The sequence below is a fragment of the Polypterus senegalus genome, chromosome 10 (genome assembly GCF_016835505.1).
Source record: "Polypterus senegalus isolate Bchr_013 chromosome 10, ASM1683550v1, whole genome shotgun sequence".
Classification (NCBI taxonomy): domain Eukaryota; kingdom Metazoa; phylum Chordata; class Cladistia; order Polypteriformes; family Polypteridae; genus Polypterus; species Polypterus senegalus.
Genome location: NC_053163.1, coordinates 74,574,487 through 74,599,978, shown reverse-complemented (window position 1 = coordinate 74,599,978; position 25,492 = coordinate 74,574,487). Strand labels below are relative to the sequence as shown.

The 25,492-nt window shown below is 35.2% G+C and overlaps 1 protein-coding gene across 6 annotated transcripts in view; it reads left to right on the top strand.

Annotated features, from left to right (window-relative positions):
* The window catches only part of enox2 (ecto-NOX disulfide-thiol exchanger 2), a 918,217-nt gene that overhangs the window by 877,288 nt on the left and 15,437 nt on the right, over positions 1-25,492 (top strand). For 4 of the 6 annotated variants that reach the window (XM_039765983.1, XM_039765984.1, XM_039765982.1 and 1 more), the window contains one exon: positions 8,037-8,093. The exons of the other annotated variants lie outside the window; for them this stretch is intronic. In XM_039765983.1, coding sequence (XP_039621917.1) covers positions 8,037-8,093 — 57 coding nt within the window. The remainder of the gene's footprint in view (positions 1-8,036; positions 8,094-25,492) is intronic. 6 annotated transcript variants of the gene reach the window in all.

Sequence of the window (25,492 nt, the reverse complement as noted above, 5' to 3'; positions counted from 1 at the left end):
TAGTATTATTTATGCTTGTCATGGAATATAGCTTCATTTGCATGCAGCAGCTCTCACTGGGTGGTAATTTCCACAGTTTGATCAATCTCTTGATTAAAAAGTTGTCCACAGCATGTTTCCACTCTGTTGCTAAACATATCAAGTAAATTAGGTTAATTCAGTAAATTGTATTAGCCTACTGCCTATTTTAAAATAAGAGGCTAAAAACACCATAGGGGACAAAAAGTTGTCTGGCTGATTAAAATAAATTACTATAAATCTAAGCTGTTACGGATATTTTTTCTGTACTTAAGCAGCTGAGTGAGGTTAACATTGGCTTTTAGTAAAATCTCAAGATCTAACTTTAATATCCTTTTTTTTATGTATTATGATATAGACATGGTTTTAGGGATTAAAGTGGTTGATTTTTACGTAAATCTCAAGATGCAAATATAATCACCCTGTTATTACTGTTTCTGTTAATATCTCATACAGTGAAAGTGTACATTGGAATGCAACAATTCAGAAATTTAGAGATATGAGTAACTATTAAAGATTTTAAGCTAAAAGTCCCCTTGACTGCGCTCAGTAGAGACACAGATGACCTTACAGGAGCCGCATCTCACGTTTTATCAAACTTGTGCAACTTAAGTGATGACTTAATTTTAACGGCTTGTTTGCAATCACCTGCATGAGTGAAATCAATGTGCTTGGGGTCGGTTAAAGTAGAAATTTGATTGTCCATGTCCTGATCAGCCATTACTTCTCTTAACCATGCGTTTAAAGAGGCAAAACAATAACAGAGCAATCAGTGCTAAATGGTGTTCAGTACAGATATGGCTTTATGGGGATCATTAAAGAGTAAATGAGGCAACAGCTGACATTTGATCAAAGTCACATCGGATTCTAGGTGAAAGGCAGATACCCTACACAGTTGTCTCAGCAAGCTTAGATATTGTTGAAAGAATAAGCTTTTATTGGCTAACTAAAAAGATTACAATATGCAAGCTTTCAAAGCAGCTCAGGTTCATCTTGCCTGAAGAAGGGGCCTGAGTTGCCTCGAAAGCTTTGCATATTGTAATCTTTTTAGTTAGCCAATAAAAGGTGTCGTGTTGCTTGACTTTTCACTATATTCATAATGGCTAACACGGTACAACATCCTAGTACTACTTGAAAGAATAAGAAACACGGTGTCAATGAGGAATTAAGATATTTTTATATTGTTGTGGCATTGCTGTTATTTCTAAATTAACACATCACTGTTGCATAGGTTTCTCAGTTTAATTCTGGAGAGATTCTTGAATGGAGCTGCTTCAAAATGTGGTAGCTTGCAAATCCATTCTGCTCCCATTCTTTTTATGTTCACCTGCTGCAAAAAATGGAAGATCCTTTCGAAAGGGTATCTGAGTTTCTGTTTCACCATGCAAAACAACAAAAAAAAAAAAATGCTTCTGCTACCGTGTACTTCTTGTGAACATTCAGCAGCAGTCGTCACACTATTAGTTGTAGGCCCTTGCATCTGTGAATGTTTCATCGTTTTTTTATTTCTTTGTTTTCCCCAACCTTCCCCATCTACTATTTTTCTCAAAATGCTCAAGTTTATAATAAAACAAAAAAGAATATTTCTTCATTCTTGACTTTTATTCGATCATACATAAATATTTACAGCAAGCCAAACTTTCACTAAATAAGATTAGGAATTATGTCTCTTTAAGGGTGTCTTTAAATCAATTAAGTGAAGATCTTGCATTTCATTGCAGGTATATTGGTTGGATTTGAATGAATTTGTAAAAGATTTAAAAATATATTCATCATTTCCATTTAGTGAAATGTTTAAATGGTAATTTGGTTTGTTATAAATGTTAACAGTAGCCAAGCACAATTATTTCATCCTTTATTTCCAGTATATAAAATAAAATCTAGGACCAACCCTGTTTCAGTTTTGTAAAGCAGAATTTGATTACAGCAGTGGTTCCAGTTTTGGGTTTTGGCTCCCCATGAACTAATGCAAAGATATTCAGTTGTATAAATTGCATAAATACTGCTCAAGAAAATGTTTGATACCTAATAAAAAGTAGCCTAAGTGCAATAGAATCTGATTAACATTGTTCAAACCAGGCTGTTCTAAATGTTTTAATTAGCATACCTAGCTGTTGATGGCAATAATTTCACACGAATAAGTTCAACATATAAAAAAGTTGACGTGATTTTTGTAGTCTTTTTAAACACCTTTCTGTTTTAACTTGCTAAACATTTAAATGTCTTCAATCAAAATATTTTAGTTTTTGCTTAATGAAGCAGTTTGTCAAAGCCTTACAAATGATGAAGTCTGTTTTAGATATTTCTGACCAAATCTTCTACACATAAAAAAGTTGACGTGATTTTTGTAGTCCTTTTAAACACCTTTCTGTTTTAACCTGCTAAACATTTAAATGTCTTCAATCAAAATATTTTAGTTTTTGGCAACACAATCTGCAGCATCAGTTCTTACAAGACAGATCAATTGAACCCCACATAGATCAGAAAGATAATAAGGTCAGAAATGCTCATACTTCAGAATATAGAGCAGTGATGCAATGAACATTAAATCAATCATACTTTTAACCAGTTTCCAACTGCTTCATTATTAAAATTCTCACACTAAGATGACATGGACTTTACTTACTCTTTGTATAATTTTCATCATTTCCATCGTGACTTCTCTTCCATTCATCCATTATCCAACCCGCTATATCCTAACTACAGGGTCACAGGGGTCTGCTGGAGCCAATCCCAGCCAACATAGGGCGCAAGGCACGAAACAAACCCTGGGCAGGGCGCCAGCCCACCGCAGGGCATGCACACACACACGCACACACACACCCACCAAACACACACTAGGATCATCAATACACCTAACCTGCTTGTCTTTGGACTGTGAGAGGAAACCGGACTATTCGGGGGGCTGCCTCACAGTTAGGAGAACCGGGTTTGCTTCCCGGGTCCACCGATTTACATAAATTGAAATTACTGAACATTTCCTCTTAGCTTTATCCATGCAGTGCAAACTTAGTACTTCTTCTCCAAAGTTCATATAAATCTAATAAAGTATATCTACTTATGTACAGTATCTTATTTTTGTACCTTACTTGATCAAGTAAGTGTTCCAGACTGTTACAGAAAGTTGTTCTTGAGAAAAGAAGACCATTGCAAGAATTGCAGTGATGGCCTCACATGTGCATTGTACAGCCTTAGCGTACATATATCAAAGGCCCTGTACATCACATAGAGCTCTAATAGCTTAGCAGTGCATTAGTCTTCGGAAATCGCTGCTCTACAATGATAAGCCTGCTAGGGCAGTTCCCTTTTTTAAACCTTCCAATAAAATCTCACTGTTCAAGCCCATCCATAAGGATCTGCCATATTTTCTGGTTGTCTGCCAGTGCAACTGGTTTACTTTCAGAACCACACTTCACTAATTTGTTATTTTTTTATCTAAACCATAAATAGAAATTTTAAACCACAGTAGTGTCATCGGCAAGGACCCCTGCAGCACTATAAAGATAATTTTGAATACATACATGGTTTCCTGTTTTTAACACCCATATTGATACCGTGTTCTAAATAAAGTCCACTTGCAGTGTGATCATCTATCTCTTGTTGGATGCCCTATTTTTTATATATTTATTTATTAAGTTTTTGATTTAGTAAATATATAATGCTTATACACAGTATTATTTCCCCCTTTTGATATACATTTTCAAATTTTTTTCCTCTCCTCTTTATCCTGCTGAATAACAAAAAATCAATCAAATATGTACTGTGCAAAAAGAAAAAAAAAATCTAAAATCTGAGACCGCTTTGGGAGTTGAGAAAGAAGAGCTACAGCCAAGAAACTCTACCGTACCCCGTAGTATAGCTAGACATGTCCCTATTGAGTAAAAATCAAGTCAGATTGTATCATATGCTTCCTTGCTATCAGATATTGTTTCCTTACAAAATTACCTTATTCCAAAATGTCTTCATATCTGCCGATTCTACCCTATATTTTATAATCGCTTCCAATAATTTAGAACAGAAACATGTTAAAATGGACTGTAGTTAGCCTTCATGCTGGGGTTCTGCTCTTGGTGTTTTCTCCAGTGTGTAATAACCTCTGAAAAATATATGTTAAAACATATCTATATAAAATGATTGTTTTTTTTAAGACTATAAACCAAATATTTTACAGTCCTTGTGACTAAATATGCTTTTGGTAATAATATGTGTGATTTTCTCCCTCCGAATTGTTTAATATGCCCTCAGTATTCCCTGTGTTTACCAGGATGTTCAGGGCTAGAATTTAACTCAAAATACTTGGTAGCCTGATGGACGAGTGGATTTAAAAATGTAATAGTCCTGGCAAATCTCTAAGAGTGTTTTCTGTATCAAAGATCAAATAAATATCTGGATGAACAGAAAAAGTATTTTGAGGTATAAATTGGAAACGAAGCAGCCCATCAATAAAATCTGGATGTATTCCTCAATCCTATCAATGTCTATAGCTGTGAAGCCACATTGGCTCCATGTACAGTGCATCCGGAAAGTATTCACAGCGCATCACTTTTTCCACATTTTATAATGTTACAGCCTTACTCCAAAATGGATTCAATATATTTTTTTCCTCAGAATTCTACACACAACACCTCATAATGACAACGTGAAAAAAGTTTACTTGAGGTTTTTGCAAATGTATTAAATAACATTGTATAGCAATTTTAACATTTAATGTCTCATTCATTCATTCATTTTCTAACCCGCTGAATCCGAATACAGGGTCACGGGGGTCTGCTGGAGCCAATCCCAGCCAACACAGGGCACAAGGCAGGAACTAATCCAGGGCAGGGTGCCAACCCACCGCAGGACACACACAAACCCACCCACACACCAAGCACACACACTAGGGCCAATTTAGAATCGCCAATCCACCTAACCAGCATGTCTTTGGATTGTGGGAGGAAATCGGAGCGCCCGGAGGAAACCCACGCAGACACGGGGAGAACATGCAAACTCCACGCAGGGAGGACCCGGGAAGCGAACCCGGGTCTCCTAACTGCGAGGCAGCAGCGCTACCACTGCGCCACCGTGCCGCCCTTTAATGTCTCATGCTAATTCTTATATTTTATTTGTGCAATTTGCAATTGTTGGCTAATGTCAGAATTCTAATTAGATATAGAATATGTCCGAATCTGAGTGGCAGATATCTGTAAATCCATTTTCACTAGTGGAAACTGTGGGAATTTTTCCAGATTGTTTCTTATAGAGCTTTCCATTAGAGATATCTGTAATTACATTTTCACACGTCAAGGTTAGAATTCCAGAGGCTTTTCATTTATTTGAATGAAATATACATCAGATTTTATTTTTTGATGTTTTAAATGCCATTTGAAATATTCAAAATGTAATTGAAGTTATTTGTATGTATAATTACAAATAACTCAATTTCCATAGAGGTCAATGAGAAAAAGAACCCCAATTGTATATATCTCTTTTTCACAATATAGCTGGTTTTGTTATAAAATATATTATTTTTAGATTATAATGTACTTATAACTAGTGAAAAGAAGGCCTGTAATTTTGATATATTTTGCCTTATACATTAACCTCCACGGTTCAAAGAGAATGCAAAAATAAAGTGCTAACACCCATAGGCAATGACTTAAAATAAACTGTAGTAAAGATAGCTTTAAATAATTACATGCGAGTTACAATAACACATTTAAACATTGTTCAGCTCCATTTTCCTTAAGTATGTGAACTTTCCTTGCCATGCTACGGCTTTCAAATGAAAACTTAGTTCTCTTGAAGCTGTCAAAACTGGATTGCAGCATTAGTACCACAGCACAGACTACATGAGCATACTTAGTTTTACAAAAAAAAATTTTTCTTTGTTTATTTTTTTTTTTACATTCCTTAAATTTAAAATAATACAACAAGAATAATAGTATGCTTCAAAAGCAGTCCATGAAGTTTAGTATTCAAAGCCACTACAGCAGGTATCCTTGAGCGGATGAACAGTTATGGGCCTACATGTGAATCTGTAGGCACAACAAGAAAAGAGGGAAACACTATCTGAAATAATGGAGTTATTAAGAGGAGCTGCCACAATGTTAGATTATAAGTAACAGAGATACTGCAGCTCTGTGCACACGCATGAGGAAACTGCGTGTCTCTGTCTCGACACACTGTTGTTGTCCCAACAACCTCCAACATACAGTATGTACCCACTCCTAGACAATTTTTTAAAGTGCCCACATTAATATTAGGAATTTTCACAGGTCAACCATCAAAGTCATTACAATACAAAAGCCTATTTTACTATTAATATTGACAAAATTACAAGTCTGACAGAAAATCTAATAGTCTAAGACTAGCAGACTATTTCCAGTTTCATGCCCTGGTGATTGTGTGTTTATTTTCATCCAGTCATTTATTTATTTATTTCTCCCAGTACTAAGTCATGAGGAATCAGTGTCAGTCTATCACAAAATAGACAATGTTTTTCCTAATACATTTTATCTCCTTTTTGATTTTTTCATACATTGTCAGCAATATTCTCCAGGTGCTTTATCTCATTTTTCTTTTCTTTTGTACTGTTTAATATGCAGTCTAATTTTTCTTCCACTTGTTACAGAGATTCCATTTCTTTAGTAATTATTTTCTTATTTTACACTTTCATTGGCTTAATTAGTATTCTGCTTTCTAACTTTTGGCATAAACTATTCAGTATGATAAAGTATTATTATTAATCAACCGTCCCTGCACTTTCTGCAAGTGCCTAAAATGTGGCCTTTTGAAGTCAAACATAATACTTTTAGTTTCCGATTATTCACACTGCCATCAAAGGGTAACTTTACAGTACATTGTGATCACTAACCGGTTCATAACACTTCAATAACCTTTTTAGTCTGAATTTGGGCTTGATTATTACAGAATGACAGTTAAAGTTAAAAAGCAGATATCAATTATTTTACGATTTTTATACTGATGCAAATAATACCATTTTGTAACCTTTTGCTCTATTTTTCTTAGCAATGTATACTTTGCAATGCCCTGTTTGTTAATCTCCCTTGTGTTTTTAACTGTTTTCCAATTTTTGGTACAGGCCGACAAGTCTTTATCTTTCCAAAAGCATGAACAAATACAGTAGGCTTTACCCATCTGATTGTAGCCAAAGGATTAAGAATTGATGGCCTAAATGTTACAATTTTAGACAGGCTATAGATGGTAAAGAAAAGTGCAGTTAGTATCATCACTAAACTAAATAAATGTCTTCATATGTGATAGCCCTGTGGTTTTATTTTGCCAGTGATATTTAGGCTGTGTTTTTTTTTTTTTTGTTTTGTTTCTTTTCTAAACGTTTCTTTTAAATTTTGTTAAATTTGTCTCTACCATAAACTCTGTATATATTGTTAAATATAAAAAGTATCTCTACCAGAGACAGAGGTAAATACAGTTGGATACTATACTATACTTCATCTTCCCTTTCTCAATGATTATAGAATGCCCTTTCAAAAGAGCTGTGCTTCCCAAATAAAGTCTGGAGTCAAAACTCAGTTTAAACACTTGGCACTTTTTCTAATAGCTTTTAGGTTGTTTGAATTTTGTAGTACATATTTATTTTCTGTTTCTCCATTAAGAGCCTTTGGATTTTAATGTGTCCAGCCCACAATCATTTCTTATCGTATTTATATTCGAAATCATATCCCATTTAAAGAAAAATAAACTTGTGTACGTCTATAATATTTGTCACCAGAGAATATAAAAAGTTATCTCTAGAAACAATTCATAGTCTCAATACATTTGGAAAACTTGTATATTTGGTCTGGGTTGACCCTCTAAAATACAAGGGATAATGTGATTGCAGTTAATAATGATTCTTTTGTTGCTTGAGATTTCTGGTTAATTTTATTTATTTATTTATTTGCTATGTTTGGTTTTATTTTTTTCCTGAGCAACTGCAGAGATTTTCTTATGTCCAGTTCTGATAGTTTTCCAAAATATTCCTCTCTGAAAATTATTTTTGTAATTGCTTGTAGCTTGAGAAGACAGACAGGCATGAGAAAGGAAGTGACGAGAGTGCTAATCAAGTCACTGTAAGTAGAAAGCAAATTCCTTTTTCTGCAATACTCTTGCCCTTCTTCCTTCTCTCAATGACATGACAGATCATTACAGGGCAATCAAGCAAGGGAGAACTTTATTTGTTGAAGGATAAATCACCTCTGACACAAGTAGGTTAGGAAATAAAACACTGTCAGATCACTTGTGGAAAATAAAAGACACAACTTCTTACAAGAAATATAAACCTGCTGATACAAAGTAAGAGGCTCAGTGATATGCTTACAAAAAGAGTCTGCTTGTCGCTTTGATATATCTCTGTCAGATGTATGTTTAGGTAGAAGAATGTCACACTGTGATGTATGGTAGTTCTAGATTTGAGGGCGAGAATCAGCACTGATAATTTGTAACAGAAGTGATGAGAATGTTGCCAGGTATACACAAATTTAATGCTACAGTATATTGCTTTATGTGGAACAGGCATGTTCTTAATAACAACAGATGGAACTTTTTTAATACACCTTTTACACTTATCACTATATTGAAGAAGTAAATGTTCTGCCTATGCATTTTTTTTTTTGCTGTCAATATTTTATTTTCATAACAGTGTTTCCACCACAGCCTTTGTACTCAGTTAATGTGCAGACATAATCAAGAATAACTGGCATTTCTGCCAAAAAGATCAACTGGAATCCGCCATATTTACATCTGTATTTGAGGTTTTGTTATAGATTACCTTTCTACCTTTAACATTTATTGAGGTTTCAGCAAGAATTGCATTTTTTGTGAAATTTACCGTAATATACATTTAAATTAATTAAATACTGAGCTTTAAATAAATATTTTAACAAATATGTGTTGTCAATGATAGTATTCTTAGTTTTTTTATCTTTTTAGTAAATATATACTATATATATGTGTTTGTATATATATATATATGTATGTATGTATGTGTGTGTGTGTGTATATATATATATATATATATATATATATATATATATATATATATATACACTAGGGGGCTTCCCTCGCCAACCCCTACCCCATTACCCTCCAGCGCTACACACCATTGTGGAGAGGGGGGCTGAATGCACCCCATGAAGACTGGAAACAATTATTCCTCTAGAAGCAAAACTTTACATCTAAATCCATCTGCATAATTAAAATTCTATGTATAGTTTTTTTCTATATATCTAATAAAATACCACATATCACATTAAATAGCTTTTGTTTTTAATGTCTGAGTAACTGCTTAGTTACACAAACACATACTGTATATATATATATACAGTAATCCCTCCTCGATCGCGGGGGTTGCGTTCCAGACCCCCCCGCGATAGGTGAAAATCCGCGAAGTAGAAACCATATGTTTGTGTGGTTATTTTTATATATTTTAAGCCCTTATAAACTCTCCCACCCTGTTAACATTATTAGAGCCCTCTAGACATGAAATAACACCCTTTAGTCAAACGTTTAAACTGTGCTCCATGACAAGACAGAGATGACAGTTCTTTCTCACAATTAAAAGAAAGCAAACATATCTTATCTTCAAAGGAGCGCCATCATAAAGGAGCGCGTCAGGAGCAGAGAATGTCAGAGAGAGCGCGAAAGAAAAGCAAACAATCAAAAAATCAATACATGCTTTTAAGTATACAGAAGCACCGCGATAAAGCGGCATTTTGTAGAGGAGCGTCCGTGTCCTCTGTGCAAACAGCCCCTCTGCTCACACCCCCTCTGTCAGGCAGAGAGAGTGAGAAAGATAGAGAGAGGCAAACAAGCACAGCGCGGGAAGCATATCTTATAGCATTGAGGAGTTTTAATTAATATGCAATACATGCTCTGATTGGGTAGCTTCTAAGCCATCCGCCAATAGCGTCCCTTGTATGAAATCAACTGGGCAATCAAACTGAGGAAGCATGTAACCTAAATTAAAAGACCCATTGTCCGCAGAAAGCGGCGAACCAGCGAAAAATCTGTGATATATGTTTAGATGTGCTTACATTTAAAATCCGCGATAGAGTGAAACCGCGAAAGTCAAAGCGCAATATAGCGAGGGATTACTGTATATATATATACACTGTGACAAATAGGGAGAGCTGTCGTCCCCTTGAACCCTCAGATCAGACGCCAGACACCCGATGAAAGTCCAAACGTGCCATCTAGAACGTATAACATTTTTAAGAGCTGGGAGCACATGAAGTGTGTCTGCCAAAAGCATTCCAACAACTGTGAGGTTAGATCTCCGTGAACTTGTTTTAAATCATTTGTAAGTAGGGCGTGACGTGCAAAAGTCACCATCTCACAGGTCTTGCTTTCTAAGCTTGTAAGTCTAGTCTCGCTTGACGTCAAAATGTCTCTCCGAAATGATCATGTCTTGACCCAAGATTTTTTTATATAATAGATATATATAGTGGAAGTCACAGGGACACACAGCTCCCCAAACCCAGACACAGACAGGCACAGAGACACACACGTGGAAAACACCGCACACTTTATCTTTTTTCCTGTGGGATAAACGCTTTCCCATGTTTCCCACCAATACAAAACAGTCCAAGCACAACAGCACCCAAATCTTCTTCTTCTTCACTCTCTCTCTTTCTCCTCTCTGCTGCCTCCACTCCTCTTCCAGCAAGCTTTACCCTCCTTTATAGTGCTCCAGGTGCTTTGTGATTCTCTTCCTGTAGCACTCCTGGGTGTGGCAGAAGTGCTGAAGTCCAGGAGAGAACAATAATAATCTATGTGCAAATTCAGAAAATAAGAAAGTAATAATCAGCACGGACGTCCTGCGAGAGACACTTTAATGTCCTGCAAGATAAAGCAGTGAGACCAAAGGACAACTGCTGCACAGGCTTTTACATGATTGATGCGCAGCGCAACAAACAGAACATCCAGTTTGGCAGCAGGAGCAGAAAGACAGCAGCTGATCCGTCCACATCTCCTTAGCATGCGTTCAGTCGCCCCCTCCACAACAGGGTGGGCTCACAAAGTGAGCACCTAGAATATATATATATATATATATATATATATATATATATATAGTGGCAGACACCTCTTCGTTATATGTTCAGGGGGCGCATCCATGGACTGTGTAATACCTCCCCCTGGACACTAGATGGCTGCCCCCCTAGGTGGGAGTGGTGCCTCAGTTTCCCGCAGGGCTCCATGGGAATTGGATTTGGGTGCAGCCCTGTTGGGTCCCACAGACGCCGACAGGGGGTGCTGCAGCTGGGACTCCTGAGCCCATATGGGCAGCGTATTTGTCACACCCGGAAGTGCAGCCAGAACTAGGCAGTCAACCACCACTTAATGGCCAGAGTCGGGAGGAGGACGAAGCTTTAAGGAGGAATGGTGGTGCCAAAGAAGAGTGTGTTTTGGTGTACTGGGGACTGTGTTGGGCCTGTGGGGGTCACGGGGAAGACGTGCCCCACAGGTGAAAAAAAAAAAAGTTCTGGCATTTTTATACGTGCCTTCATTGTGAGTCTGTGTCAGTTCAGGCGCCTATATAACGCATTTTACAATATATATACAGTTGTGCTTGGAAGTTTGTGAACCTCTTAGAATTTCCTATATTTCTGCATAAATATGACCTAAAACATCATCAGATGTTCACTCAAGTCCTAAAAGTAGATAAAGAGAAACCAGTTAAACAAATGAGACAAAAATATTATACTTGGTCATTTATTTATTAAGGAAAGTGATCGAAAGGGAAATGAATTATACAGAATTGTATCCATTTTTATTTGGAATTTAAAGAAGTAGCCAATTAAAAAATTAACACAACAACAAACGAAAATATGTTTGCATGGCACTACCTAAATTCTACCTCTGCCATTTCTGGCAGTAGGCTGTACATTTGCATATTCTAAGACACTTGAAAGAACTAGAAAGTAATTAAACTTTAATGACTTGGTTAGCTAAGGAAATCCTGTTCCAACTCTTTTATATAGACTTTACTATGAAGACCACCTTCTTCCATCTGAATATAAACTAAACAGGAATGCAGTGCTTCAGCATTCAATCGGACCATGGTACCACTATGTAAGACACTTTAAGTCTGAGATGTTTGTTTTTGCACCAATATATTTTAGTCTTCTTTTTCAAGATGCATGACTTTGGGGTCCTTAGAGATTAACATATCGATGAAATGTTTCCATCCTTCTAGCAACCCATTTTTTTCTATTAAACATTTTTTATAAAGCTTCTATATCCTTTAAGACTGATGGCAAAAATTATACCGTCTTACAATAATAATAACACAACATATAAGAAGTATTTATTCACTCTGTCACTCTCTTTGCAAAAGTTCTCCATAGATAATTTATGTTGGAAAAGAGACCTTTCAATCAAAATTGGTAAGGAAAACATACACTCCTCATGGATTTGTGCACAACCAGGAGGAAGTCAACTAAAAATCAGGTTATGTAAAATGTACCAGGCCAAGACTGTAATTGTGTTATTAGATACCTGCCTCTTTCAGTCAGATATTTTTGGACAGTCTCACATTAAGGCATGCTGGAAACAAAACTTTGCCTGCCTGTCAAACTGCATTGATGCCAGTATTGCTCTTAATCCAGTTACAGCAGTGATCGGTGTATCACTAGATGAGATAATATTGTGTAATGAAAAAACTACATTGTTTGCTCTTTACCTTATCTTATTCAAGAAGAAAAATTTTAATACATCCACTATTGTATTATATTTAAGATTAGAAAGAAATCTCATTTTCTATCTGAGGAGCTATCCAAAACCTCTTTGGAAGTGGGGAACATTTTATTAGTTTTATTCTTAAAGCAAGCAAGTATGACTTTACTTAACCATCTGGGTGCTCTAGAAAAACTATATATTAGGTTATCCAATTTTGTACCACTGCAGATGTGTTATCTATACTGTAGTATGGAAGCTAAATTTGACATAAAATATTGTATTACTTATTCTTTTCTGTAGCATACTTACTGTAACATATTCTTATAAAACTAATACAGGTGAGAAAAGAGAAAAAAATTAACAGGAAAATGTGTTATACATCTCTCTTATCCCCGATAGCAGTATATTTCTCTCATGGAGGAAAGATATTTAGTTTTAGTCAAGATTAAATATCCTCAAAATTACCTGGATCTGAGAGCAACAAACTAAAAGCATTGAGCAGCAAGATTTACACCAGACTGAGACATTTGATTTAATACATTTTATTTATACAAGGCACCTTTCTAAGCGCTCAAGGACACCGAACAAACAATAAATAAAAAAAACACATTATAAACAAAACTTAAAACATCAGAAAATATAAAAATTAAAACTAAACAAAACCACTGTAATCATAGAGAAAATGATTATATTGAAAATGATCTCCCTTTTAAATACAATAAAGATTTTAAAATCTAGATATAGAGTACACCTGAGAGCAGTGATTCTGTTTTACTTTATATTTTAGCATCTGAATTAATTTCATGTAAAAGTTAAGTTTAATTTCAAATACATGTTTACCTTAGTTACAAATTAATCTTGCATGCTGAAGGTGGTTTAGGTGCTCCCTTATTTAAATAGCTGGAAATAACCGTGTCAGGTGATCCTTACTTCTGATTCTGTGTCAAGTCAGACAATCAGTGGAGTAAGTGGGTGTTCCAAGGGGTGTTTAATGAGATTCATTATCACTCTCTGTGGGTGGCAGTGCCTTTGAAAGATCAGATTTTAAATGCTATTGCCGAACATGTACTGTATGAGAATACAGCTGAGGGATTCAACATATAAGTGCATTACAACAGTAAAACAACATGTTTCTGGCAAGGTATGGTATCATTTGTTATACATCCTTGTGTTCATTTGTGCATCTATAGGTTGTTATTCTCAAAATTATGTTTGAATTTTTTTTTCATATGTTTCACATCTTCCACCATTCTCTACATTTTTCTCATGAATGTCACTGTGTATGGCAAGCCAAATTAACATTTAGAGATATCTCAAAATACATTTTAATGTATCTGGAAATGCATTTTATGATATCTCAAATAGATTTCAAGATGTCTTGAAATGATACACTATACATCTTGAGAAATCTGAAATGCATAAGTTCCTGTGTGTTTTGAGATATCTCAAATACATTTTGAAATATGTTAAAATACATCTGCAGGCAATTTCAGATATCTGAAATACATTTTCAGACAACTTTCTGTGCATTTCAAGATATCTAAAAATCACTTCCTGTAAAATGTACTATTCTTTCAATGGGACTTCTTGTCTATTTCAGGATATATGAAAATGCATTTGAGATATCCTGAAAAGCATCACCGTTCCACTTGGGAATATATTGCTAATCCAAACATGGCTTATGTAAGACCATAAATTGCTTGATATTTTTATAGACTCTTATTTTGCAAGGCTTTCTGTTTGAAATGTTTTTGGAAACAGAACTAAGGAACTCTCTATATAAACCAAGGACAAAATTCATTTCCACCAAAGATGGAAAAAGGGAGGGGGGCTTTGGTGGGGGTTAAAGTGTCAGTAAAGTAGAAATGCAGCAGCATGTGTCCTAAGACCCTTCTTGCTTAGATATATGCAGTTTCCCATCAATTGTATGTCTTAAATGCATCTTGGTGATTTGTGTGTCATGCTACTGCTGTCCAAACTTCCTTTTGTTTTCCTACTAACGTCAGTCAGTCATTTTCCAACCTGCTATATCCTAACACAGGGTCACTGGGGGTCTGCTGGAGCCAATCCTAGCCAACACAGGGCGCAAGGCAGGAAACAAATCTGCATGTCTTTGGACTGTGGGAGGAAACCGAAGGAAACGCACGGAGACATGGGGACAACATGCAAACTCCACGCAGGGAGGCAGCAGCGCTAATACTGTGCCACCGTGTGGCCGTCCTACTAACGTCTTTGAACAAAAATAAACCTGACATCAATAGTGGAAGATCTTTCCCATCCTCTTTAGGATTCCCATTTATTCATGTGAGATGTAAAATCCACGTGTAAACACTGTTAGCCTGAGAATTTTTCTGGGTCAGTGAGATATGTTTTAACAAGCAAATCCCTATAAATTCATGAAAATAAATTAACTTGGAAATTTCCCAGGTTTTGTATGTGATATCAGCTCACTGTGTTACACTGCTCTTGGGTTGTTCCCAAAACATTAAAACAGGAAAAAAAGTATTTTACAAGCTATTCATTTATCAGATTTCCTATGAAACTTCTATTATATTTTATTTTAATTTCCATCTTGTAATTAGGGACACATTTATCAGTAAAACTTAATTTGTTGTTTTTTTCTTTATCCATTTCAATGAAAGTATAATAATAAAAATGTATGACTATAATCATATGTGTCGTAGAAAAACTGTTTTACTATTACTATGCAGTATATAATGTGATGATGAAAGAAAAACAAGCAATAGTTGCATAACGTAACAAAAATGATTTATTTGCCCTTTATACTATAAGGCTTTTTCTAGATTATAATTATATTGATTGCATAGAATTAATAGAACTGCAAAGTTGAGGTAATTGAAAGTCATTTTTGCTAACTTTTTCTCGGACTCAGTGGAATATTGGCAAAAAAATTGAATCAAACATATGCAGGCTGTAATGAAAAAGAGGTGACATTGATCAGCTGTCCAAGTCGACTTTTGAGAATGTTTTCAGGAGGTGCCTTTGAGGGCCTGAAGCATTGACAACTTGCTTTCACACATGTATAGTAAACTGAAGCATCATGACTGGAGACTTTAGCTGTTTCATTGACTTGAAGACAAACAGATTATACTTTACCATAGCAACATTATTGACAATAATGAGCTCAATGAGGATTTGTATATAAAATCATTACCAGGAGTTCTACACATCTAATTAAAAAATAGTTTCCTCAAAGCAAGTTACCATCAATCCAGTTCTATTCGAGGCATTTCCCTTTTTCCAGGTGAACCACACTTTCTAAAATTCCTTGAGATTATCCGTGGTATTCATGATCTGCAAGTTATTAGACTGAGCTGAATGATATATAAGATTAACCTCAGCAAAATTTAATAAGAATGGGACACAAATGAACAGTTTGATGTTCCACACAGTTTGTGAGCATTGAGCCCCCCGTTCCTCATCTGACTTGCTGAGCCTGATTATGATCTTAGTGGACTTTGCTATGGGGTGAAACAGGAGAGGATGCCCCACACCTACAATAACACCAAAGAAGTCAGGGGTATCAAAAGTCTGTTTACTTACGGTTTAGAACACAAGAAAATATAAACAAAGAGACAATTTAAAATAACAAATGAGAAATATTTAACAATAACCTGCAGCCTCATCTTGCTTTCCTATGCAGGCTTGAACCCTTGTGTGCCTCACCACACCTCACCTGTCATTGGCTTCTCTTTGTCCAGGTTTTTCACTCACAACCCTGAGTGGAAAGCGTGAGTGGAAAGCGTAGCGGTATTCTGCTTATCACAGACTTACTACTTGCAGCTTGCGGTACGAAGCGACATGATGTGAGCAGAGTTCTGGTGCTCCCATCGTTCCCTTGCTTTTATGCGCGATTCGCTGGAAAAATAGACAAAATTATGTCTCTGGAAATAATTAATGTTGATGGAGTACAAATGCCTCAACGCGTAGTAAATATCAGGGGGGTTCAAAAGGATGACCTCAATCTAGAAAAAAAGTTTAAATTTCATCACAAAAATAACAGAAACTACGAGTATTAAAGTAATACCGCTCAAATGCAATATAACCAAATTAATGAGTTTGTATAAAATATCAAATTGATCTACATATTGAATTGCCTTAAGAAGTGGTCAACTTAAAAGTCGGTCACCTTAAAAGGCGGGTCAGCCTAGTTATTATTATAACACTTGCCACCTTTGCATCTTTGTATAGCCACTTTCAGTTTTTTTTTTATGCTTTGCTGGACTGATCTACTTTGAGGCCTTTTTCCATCTTTGATTTTGGGACCATTGAGATCTATTTTTATAATTCACACAAATAAGGATTGTTGAATGGTGGAGACTTACTTAAAGGCAGTTAAAAGAAAATTCATAGAGTTTGCAGGAAGACAAAAGACCTGCAACAAAATCCAGGAGGAAAGCAAACTTGAAATTCCTTAGGAAGACAAAGTTAAAAGCCTAATCAGTTCCCAGTGTTTTTATTACTTACAACAAGATTCAGACAATCATGTACAACCACATGGACATGCAGCTCAAACTTCCATTATGCCACGTGATCAAAAGACACACAATGTCATATAAATAAAACATTGCAATGGTGACCTAACAGCGAAAATTTAACACAGCAATTGTGTTTTAAAACCTGATACTTGCCAATTAGACAACCATTCATAAAAGGAACGTCTCGACAGAGAATTTTGAATATGCATAAACCTATCTTGACATAAAAAGAGTGGATCAGATTTCTTACAGCTTATGAAAAGGAAGTGTTTCAGAAAAGCCCATCAGTAAGAGGTCGGTTATATGGTAGAATTACAGACATGGCACCTATAGTCCTTCGTAAATGGCAGTTTGTGAATGTTTCAAAGCTTATCGATTGAATTTAAGAACGATTTGCATTATATGACTGCAAAATGTTATCAGTTTCTTTTTAATGTTGTCTCCCATATACCACTAGAGCCAGAACGTGACCTCGGTTTCTCCAGTCATGTGTGCATTTTTATTTTTAGCAATTTCCAATAGGTCACGTAGTACAGCTCCTCCAAGATTGTTTTTCAGGTTTGTTTCACAGAGCAGATAAATTAAATCAAGCATTTTTCTGCTTGGCAATTCACCTAATCTCAATATTTTTAAAGATATTTTTCCAGATGGCATGTTTTTGTTTGTTTAATATAATTACAGCATATTTCCCTCATTTCACCATTTTCATTATCTTTGGATGCAAAGATATTTGTGGAACTTTATTTAAAAAGGTTGCAGTGTTTAATAGCTTTGACTTTCTTTACTGAAGAAATGCACTGAAACCCTTGAAGCCTAGTTGTTTCTTAAGTCAGAGTGTGAATTAGAGCAGCTTTAAAAGACATTATTCGGCAAATAAGACCTGGTCAGTCGTAGAACTGATAGCAGTGTTGTTACTTTTTGTGGCTAGTGCTAAAGGAAGATTCACACTTATAATATTCTTGATTAAGGTTTGTTTCTTTTTTAATATAGTAGCTGAGTTTGGACAAATATGACAATGAAGAGGTGTGTGTGATGTATTCATTACATATTTCAAAGTGATACATTGAAATTTCTGAATTTGCAGAGATTTGATGTGTCCTTCTTTCTAGGAATTGAGAAAGTGATAACTCATCAACTGCCTCTGTATAATGCTTATATAAGTTCCAGCAGCCATTTCCATCCCATCAAAGTTTCTTCCTCCACTATCCATGGTCCTTAGTATCCTTTGGGGTGAGACCCATTGTTTTAATATCATTGGACACCACTCCATATGCCTGAACCACCATTGTCTGTTTCTCTTCAAAACAACACATAGCTCCACAACAAGTCTTTCACATAAAATGGCATTCATCTTCTTCTCCTTCTATAACACTCCATCCATCCAACCATCAACTTTACATCCTGTTCCACTTTCTTTAGCCATAGAGCATACTACTCCTGACACAGTTTTCATATGTTTTTCCCTTCATTGCCAGAGACAACTCCTTTAGAATACAAAGTAAGAGGTGTTTCCAGAATTTTCTCCATGCTCATGTGATAGTATGTAAACACAATTCAAAATAAACAAAAAGTAACATTTACTGTGCATTCCATTTTTAGAAAGTCGATAATAGTGTAGGACTTGTGACTTTACACATGGTATAAATAACAATAAAAAATGACACTTCATCTGTTGATCGTTCAGGACAGAAACATTCAAATCATGCAGCTCTTAACTGTTTCGAAGATTCCACATTGTAGCACTCCTTTTTTCTTTTTAAAGTTGCTCCTGCAGTGCCGAGTATACAGGTGCCGGTCATAAAATTAGAATAACATGACAAAGTTGATTTATTTCAGTAATTCCATTCAAAAAGTGAAACTTGTATATTAGATTCATTCATTACACACTGACTGATGTATTTCAAATGTTTATTTCTTTTAATTTTGATGATTATAACTGACAACTAATGAAAGTCCCAAATTCAGTATCTCGGAAAATTAGAATATCAATTAAGACCAATGCAAAAAAAGGATTTTTAGAAATGTTGGCCAACTGAAAGGTATGAACATGAAAAGTATGAGCATGTACAGCACTCAATATTTAGTTGGGGCTCCTTTGGCCTGGATTACTGCAGCAATGCGGTGTGGCATGGAGTCGATCAGTCTGTGGCACTGCTCAGGTGTTATGAGAGCTCATGTTGCTCTGATAGTGGCCTTCAGCTCTTCTAAATTGTTGGGTCTGGCATATTGCATCTTCCTCTTCACAATACCCCACAGATTTTCTACGGGGTTAAGGTCAGGCGAGTTTGCTGGCCAATCAAGAACAGGGATACCATTGTCCTTAAACCAGGTACTGGTAGTTTTGGCACTGTGTGCAGGTGCCAGGTCCTGTTGGAAAATGAAATCTGCATCTCCATAAAGTTCATCAGCAGCAGGAAGCATGAAGTGCTCTAAAACTTCCTGGTAGACAGCTGCGTTGACCTTGGACCTCAGAAAACACAATGGACCAACACCAGCAGATGACATGGCACCCCAAACCATCACTGACTGTGGAAACTTTACACTGGACCTCAAGCAACGTGGATTCTGTGCCTCTCCTCTCTTCCTCCAGACTCTGGGACCTTGATTTCCAAAGGAAATACAAAATTTACTTTCATCAGAGAACATAACTTTGGACCACTCAGCAGAAGTTTTGTCTTTAGCCCAGTCGAGACGCTTCTGACGCTGTCTCTTGTTCAAGAGTGGCTTGACACAAGGAATGTGACCGCTAAAACCCATGTCTTGCATACGCCTGTGCGTGGTGGTTCTTGAAGCACTGACTCCAGCTGCAGTCCACTCTTTGTGAATTTCCCCCACAGTTTTGAATGGGTTTTGTTTCACAATCCTCTCCAGGGTGCGGTTATCCCTATTGCTTGTACACTTTTTTCTACCACATCTTGTCCTTCCCTTCGCCTCTCTATTAATGTGCTTGGACACAGAGCTCTGTGAACAGCCAGTCTCTTTAGCAATGACCTTTTGTGCAAGGTGTCAATGGACATCTTTTGGACAACTGTCAAGTCAGCAGTCTTCCCCATGATTGTGTAGCCTACAGAACTAGACTGAGAGACCATTTAAAGGCTTTTGCAGGTGTTTTGAGTTAATTAGCTGATTAGAGTGTGGCACCAGGTGTCTTCAATATTGAACCTTTTCACAATATTCTAATTTTCCGAGATACTGAATTTGGGACTTTCATTAGTTGTCAGTTATAATCATCAAAATTAAAAGAAATAAACATTTGAAATACATCAGTCAGTGTGTAATGAATGAATCTAATATACAAGTTTCACTTTTGAATGGAATTACTGAAATAAATCAACTTTGTCATGATATTCTAATTTTACGACCAGCACCTGTATATGCATGTAGATAAAGAGGCAGGTGGTAAGCAGAACAAACTTATTCAAATACTGCCTGATCCTTATAAAGAGATTACTCTTCAAAGCAATATAAAGGTTCTTTATTTTTCTATCCTCTCACAGGAAAATATTTAATGGCACAATCTTTCTGGTTAGCTGTTTGTTATACTTGGAAGTTATAAGTGAAAGAGTGATGGTTATATGACCATTCCTTGCTATGTATAGAGAAAATGCAGCATAGATGAGTAATAATAGTTTTTAATATTGCTTGCAGAGTAATTAATCCTGGGTATGACGTTAAACTGCATCCGGCCTTGAAAAAGGACCTCCGACTTGCAGGGGAAACTTGGAGGTTGGTGGCAGGATTGGTAAAAACTTCACTCAGCTTTGAAATAGCAGACAGGAGTCGTTTCTACTCTCTGCAGGAGTACCTCTGCTACAACCACCCATAGGAAGGCTGCTCACATTAGGAAGGAGATTGGGGTTTTTATTTTTTCTATTAAATACAAGGCACCTGAAAGTTCTAGAAAATCCCTATTTTGTATTAATTCAGTAAAAAAGTGCCTTTCCTCGGCAGATTATCTGCCATTTATTTTCTAACTCTATTTCTAGTTTAATTAATAATTCAATTAATAACTAAAAATTTAAAGTAAATACTAAACTCAGTCCAGCTGGGAGGCCCTGTTCATTTTTTTTGTTATGTAAACTGTAACATTTGAACATCTTTTTCAATCTATAAAACTGCTTTCACTGAAAAGATGTTTTAATAGTACCCTGTTGTGATAGTTGGATATTTTATCCCATAAAGTGAGACGCATCTGTTGGATCTTAATAGATTAATAAAAAGCAGTTTTACCATTGTAAGCGATATGTAGATGCTGTGCACAAAAAAGCTGTCAAACCTTGCAGTGATTCCATGGGTATCATAAATTTCATTCATTAAATTCTAAGCATCTGGCTGGTCCGAATACATTAAAGGCATTTTATTAATGAAAAAGATCATCAGCTACACAAAACAACTGGAGAGTGCGTTTTACTGTGTGACTGTTAAACCATCTTTTATTTTGTAATAAAGAGTGCTCCACATTGTACACTGTCCATCTTACATTAAATGTGTTAATTGTTTTCAGTTGTGTAGTAGTTTTTAAAAAGTTGAGTGGATTAATATTTCACAAATTAGTTTGTTAATTGCATTCTTGAACCCTTAATGACTATTAAATAGTGTTATGCTACAATAACCTTGATATATGTAGATAATAGAGCATATGAGAAGTAATACCAAATTTTATGTTCAATTCCACTTCAACACCATGTTCAACTGTTCTGAAGAATAATGAACTGTGATAGCTCTGTATGCTTGTGCTCCTCAAACCTTTAAAAGGTTAGCAGAGTTTCAGCATGCTTGCTTAAGGAGAATTTTAATAGGTAATTGCTGCATTCTTAACAAGCCTCAGATGAAAATGTATTTTTTTATTTTTCTAATATTAAATAGTCTAGGATTTCCTTTTCCCACGCTGTTATAGAGAGTGGAACAATACTTTTTTCAGGTTATAAGTGAGCAATATAATTTATGGTACTACAACAAATTTTTCACTACACCATAAAGTATCTATCTATCTATCTATCTATCTATCTATCTATCTATCTATCTATCTATCTATCTATCTATCTATCTATCTATCTATCTATCTATCTATCTATCTATCTATCTATCTATCTATCTATCTATCTATCTATCTATCTATCTATCTATCTATCTATCTATCTATCTATCTATCTATCTATTATCCTGTCTGGTAATACTCTGAACATGGTGGAAAACTTATAACTAAGCGAAGCAGGTTTCTGATGACTTCTCACTCAATTAGAGTTTTGCCCTGGATGTATTTAAGATGTTTTATGTAAAGATAAGATGTGTGCGATTTTTAGTTGAAGCACACAGTGCATTGCACAAATCAACAATGAATATATATTATCAATAGCTGAGTTCCATTATTTATCTGAAATTCTATTTGAAAACTCCCTTATTCAATGCCTACTTGTCTGTAGTGAATTTCTTGAGAAAAAAACAACAATTTGTAGAAATACTGCATATATCTTCCTTATTGCAAGACTGTAAAGTCTCTACTACTGATAATGTAAGAAGATTAACAACATCTGGTAATTATCTTGTATATACTGTAATTAAAGAATTGGGTCTCTGGATATAAATACTTGACTGAAGACAAATGTGTTATTAATATAGAAAGCACATATGCCAATATGTAACATCTGCCATTTGTTGAATAATTAAGGACAGTAGGAATAGATGATATAACTGACAGTAAGCATCTCAGCCTTAAAGTGTCTTTGTAATGGCCCTCTGAAACAGAGATTACCTTGGTAGCAGCATGCAAGGTTTCTTTGAAAATCATCATTCCAAATTATCTTGTCTTCCTCTCATAGTTGTAGTGAAAAGCCTGACTAGCCTAACTTTTTTAGCCTAGATTAATATTTGCATGAATGTTCTACAGGAGGAATCTTTTTGATGTCAGTATGCTTAGAAGCACTGCCCTTTTTTGTTCTGAGTTCTTGAATGAGACTTTTATTATTCCTAAGACAATATTCTTACAAAAATGTAAAGATCTATCCCAGTTATTGAGTTTTTTTTTGCATTTTGACTTTCTTATTCCTGGATAAAAAAAGAAATAAGGAGAATGAAATGTGTCAGATACTGAGCCTTGCCTCCAGTGTTATTTCCGGCTTTAAAACAATGACTGACACTGAGGTGTGTGCTCTCTTTCTCTCTCTCTCTCTCTCTCCAAAAAAAAACAGTACAGTTACAGTATTGTTACACTATTGATAATACAATCACTTTTTTCCATTAAGTAAAAATTCCAGAACTAAGAAATATTGAAATAAGAAATTCAAAAAATACTAGTATACCAAATGCTACAAATTACTTACTGGAGGTTATTAGTTAAGACAATCACTCTTAATTATGTACTATCTAATATAAAATTAAAATCCAGTATTTGTCTCATTTAAAAATAATAGTAGCATTTTAAAGGCTATTTTTTACCATTTGTCATAAGATAGGTCTGTGGTAATGTGTATTTTTAGAAAAATAATTAAAAACGATGCAGCTCATGCTCAGGCAACCCTGGAATGTTTAATTTGGGCGATGGAGCACTGCACTTTTGGAGCATTGTTTGCTTTAAATAAAACCGTTGAATCACTTTGCACCACCTCCTGCTTGTGTTTGTGTCCTCATTCGCCCAGCTCATACTTGGTTATGACTATCACTGGCTCTCGTTTCAGGCTGCCTGAGCACATGGAGCCAACTTGGACCACCACACCATATTATAACTAGGACTTTGACATACTGTATATAAAAAAATACTATTATTTGATAAGTTGTTACCTAGTTAATGTACCAAAAAAAGTTATTCAAATGAAGATATTTTATTTTCATAAGGTAAAAGTTGATTATGATGGTATTACACAAAAGGTTAACAACACTAAATTTGTAAGTTAAAAATTAAATTAGAACAAATTAAAAGGCATAGAAATAAATGATAAGCAGACAAATAAACAGTTAAGTAATTATCAACAGTAATATGCTTGCTTTTAATAAATGTAAAGCTATATAGAGTTATATAAAATTATATCACATCAATTCTGTATTTCTTAAACCATAATGGTAATAAATGGACATAAATTAGAAGAAATTTAAAATAAACAAAGAAAGCTAGAAAGGAAGAAATGGTGCAGAGAATATCAACAAATTGAACAAAACAAACAAATGAAGTCAATAACAACAAGCCCTGCAGTAATGGACTAAAAGAAACCCATACAAATTCTTATCACTTAAAGTAATTATTAAAAGTAATCTTTAAAATCATCATAACTTTCCTTCCCCCTGTCCTTTCTTCCTTTCAATTCTACGGTAGAATGTTACATGCTTAAATTTACAGACCCATTCATAATTTCATTATATGTGCATTTTCTCTCGTTTTTTTCCTTTATTTGTTTCTGATCAGGTTTAAATTAAATTTGTCCAAAGTTTTTCAAAGCCTTCTCAATGTTTACAAGTGTGTAATGTGTATGGGGAACTTCAGACTGCTACATTCAATTAGATGTCTCGACCACACCAAATATCTAACGTGCAGTTTTAACTCAATACTACTGCAAGAGGAAATACAGATCAAATTGTTCTTATTTAGCATCTTTCATCCTGTTTGGCACACACAATGCATTTTGATATTTGGTAGGAAAGACCTTAGCAAAATATTTACCAGGTAACCAGTAGGATCTTTTACTTTTCAGGTTTTCCTTAATGGCATCTCACAGACCTCAGACATGGATTTATTGGGGTTGCCTCACTCTATACCCTCTGGGACAACTATAATTCTAAAATATTTAAGCACAGCATTATCCTACAGTATGTTGCACTTAATTATTTCCAGGAATTTTTAACTTGGGCCTCTTTTTTGCTATCTGTTCCCGTTTTTAATTGCTGGATGTGAGCATACTGTACATTATACATGGTCAAGCTATGAACTGATGTCTTTCAATTTTTTAAACTCCGTGTGTTTACCTGGGCTTTTTACGTCCTCAAGTCTGATAAGTAAAACCTGAAATCTTTCAATTTCTAAATATCTTCTGCAGTCGCGCTTTCATACAACCCTTATTATGTCTTGTGGTCACTTTGTTTAAGCAATATACAATATAAGCAATATACTAGATAGATAGATAGATAGATAGATAGATAGATAGATAGATAGATAGATAGATAGATAGATAGATAGATAGATAGATAGATAGATAGATAGATAGATAGATAGATAGATAGATAGATAGATAGATAGATAGATAGATAGAAATACACCAGCAGCAGCATACTGATAAAAACAATATTAAATTAAAGAGTGATAAAAA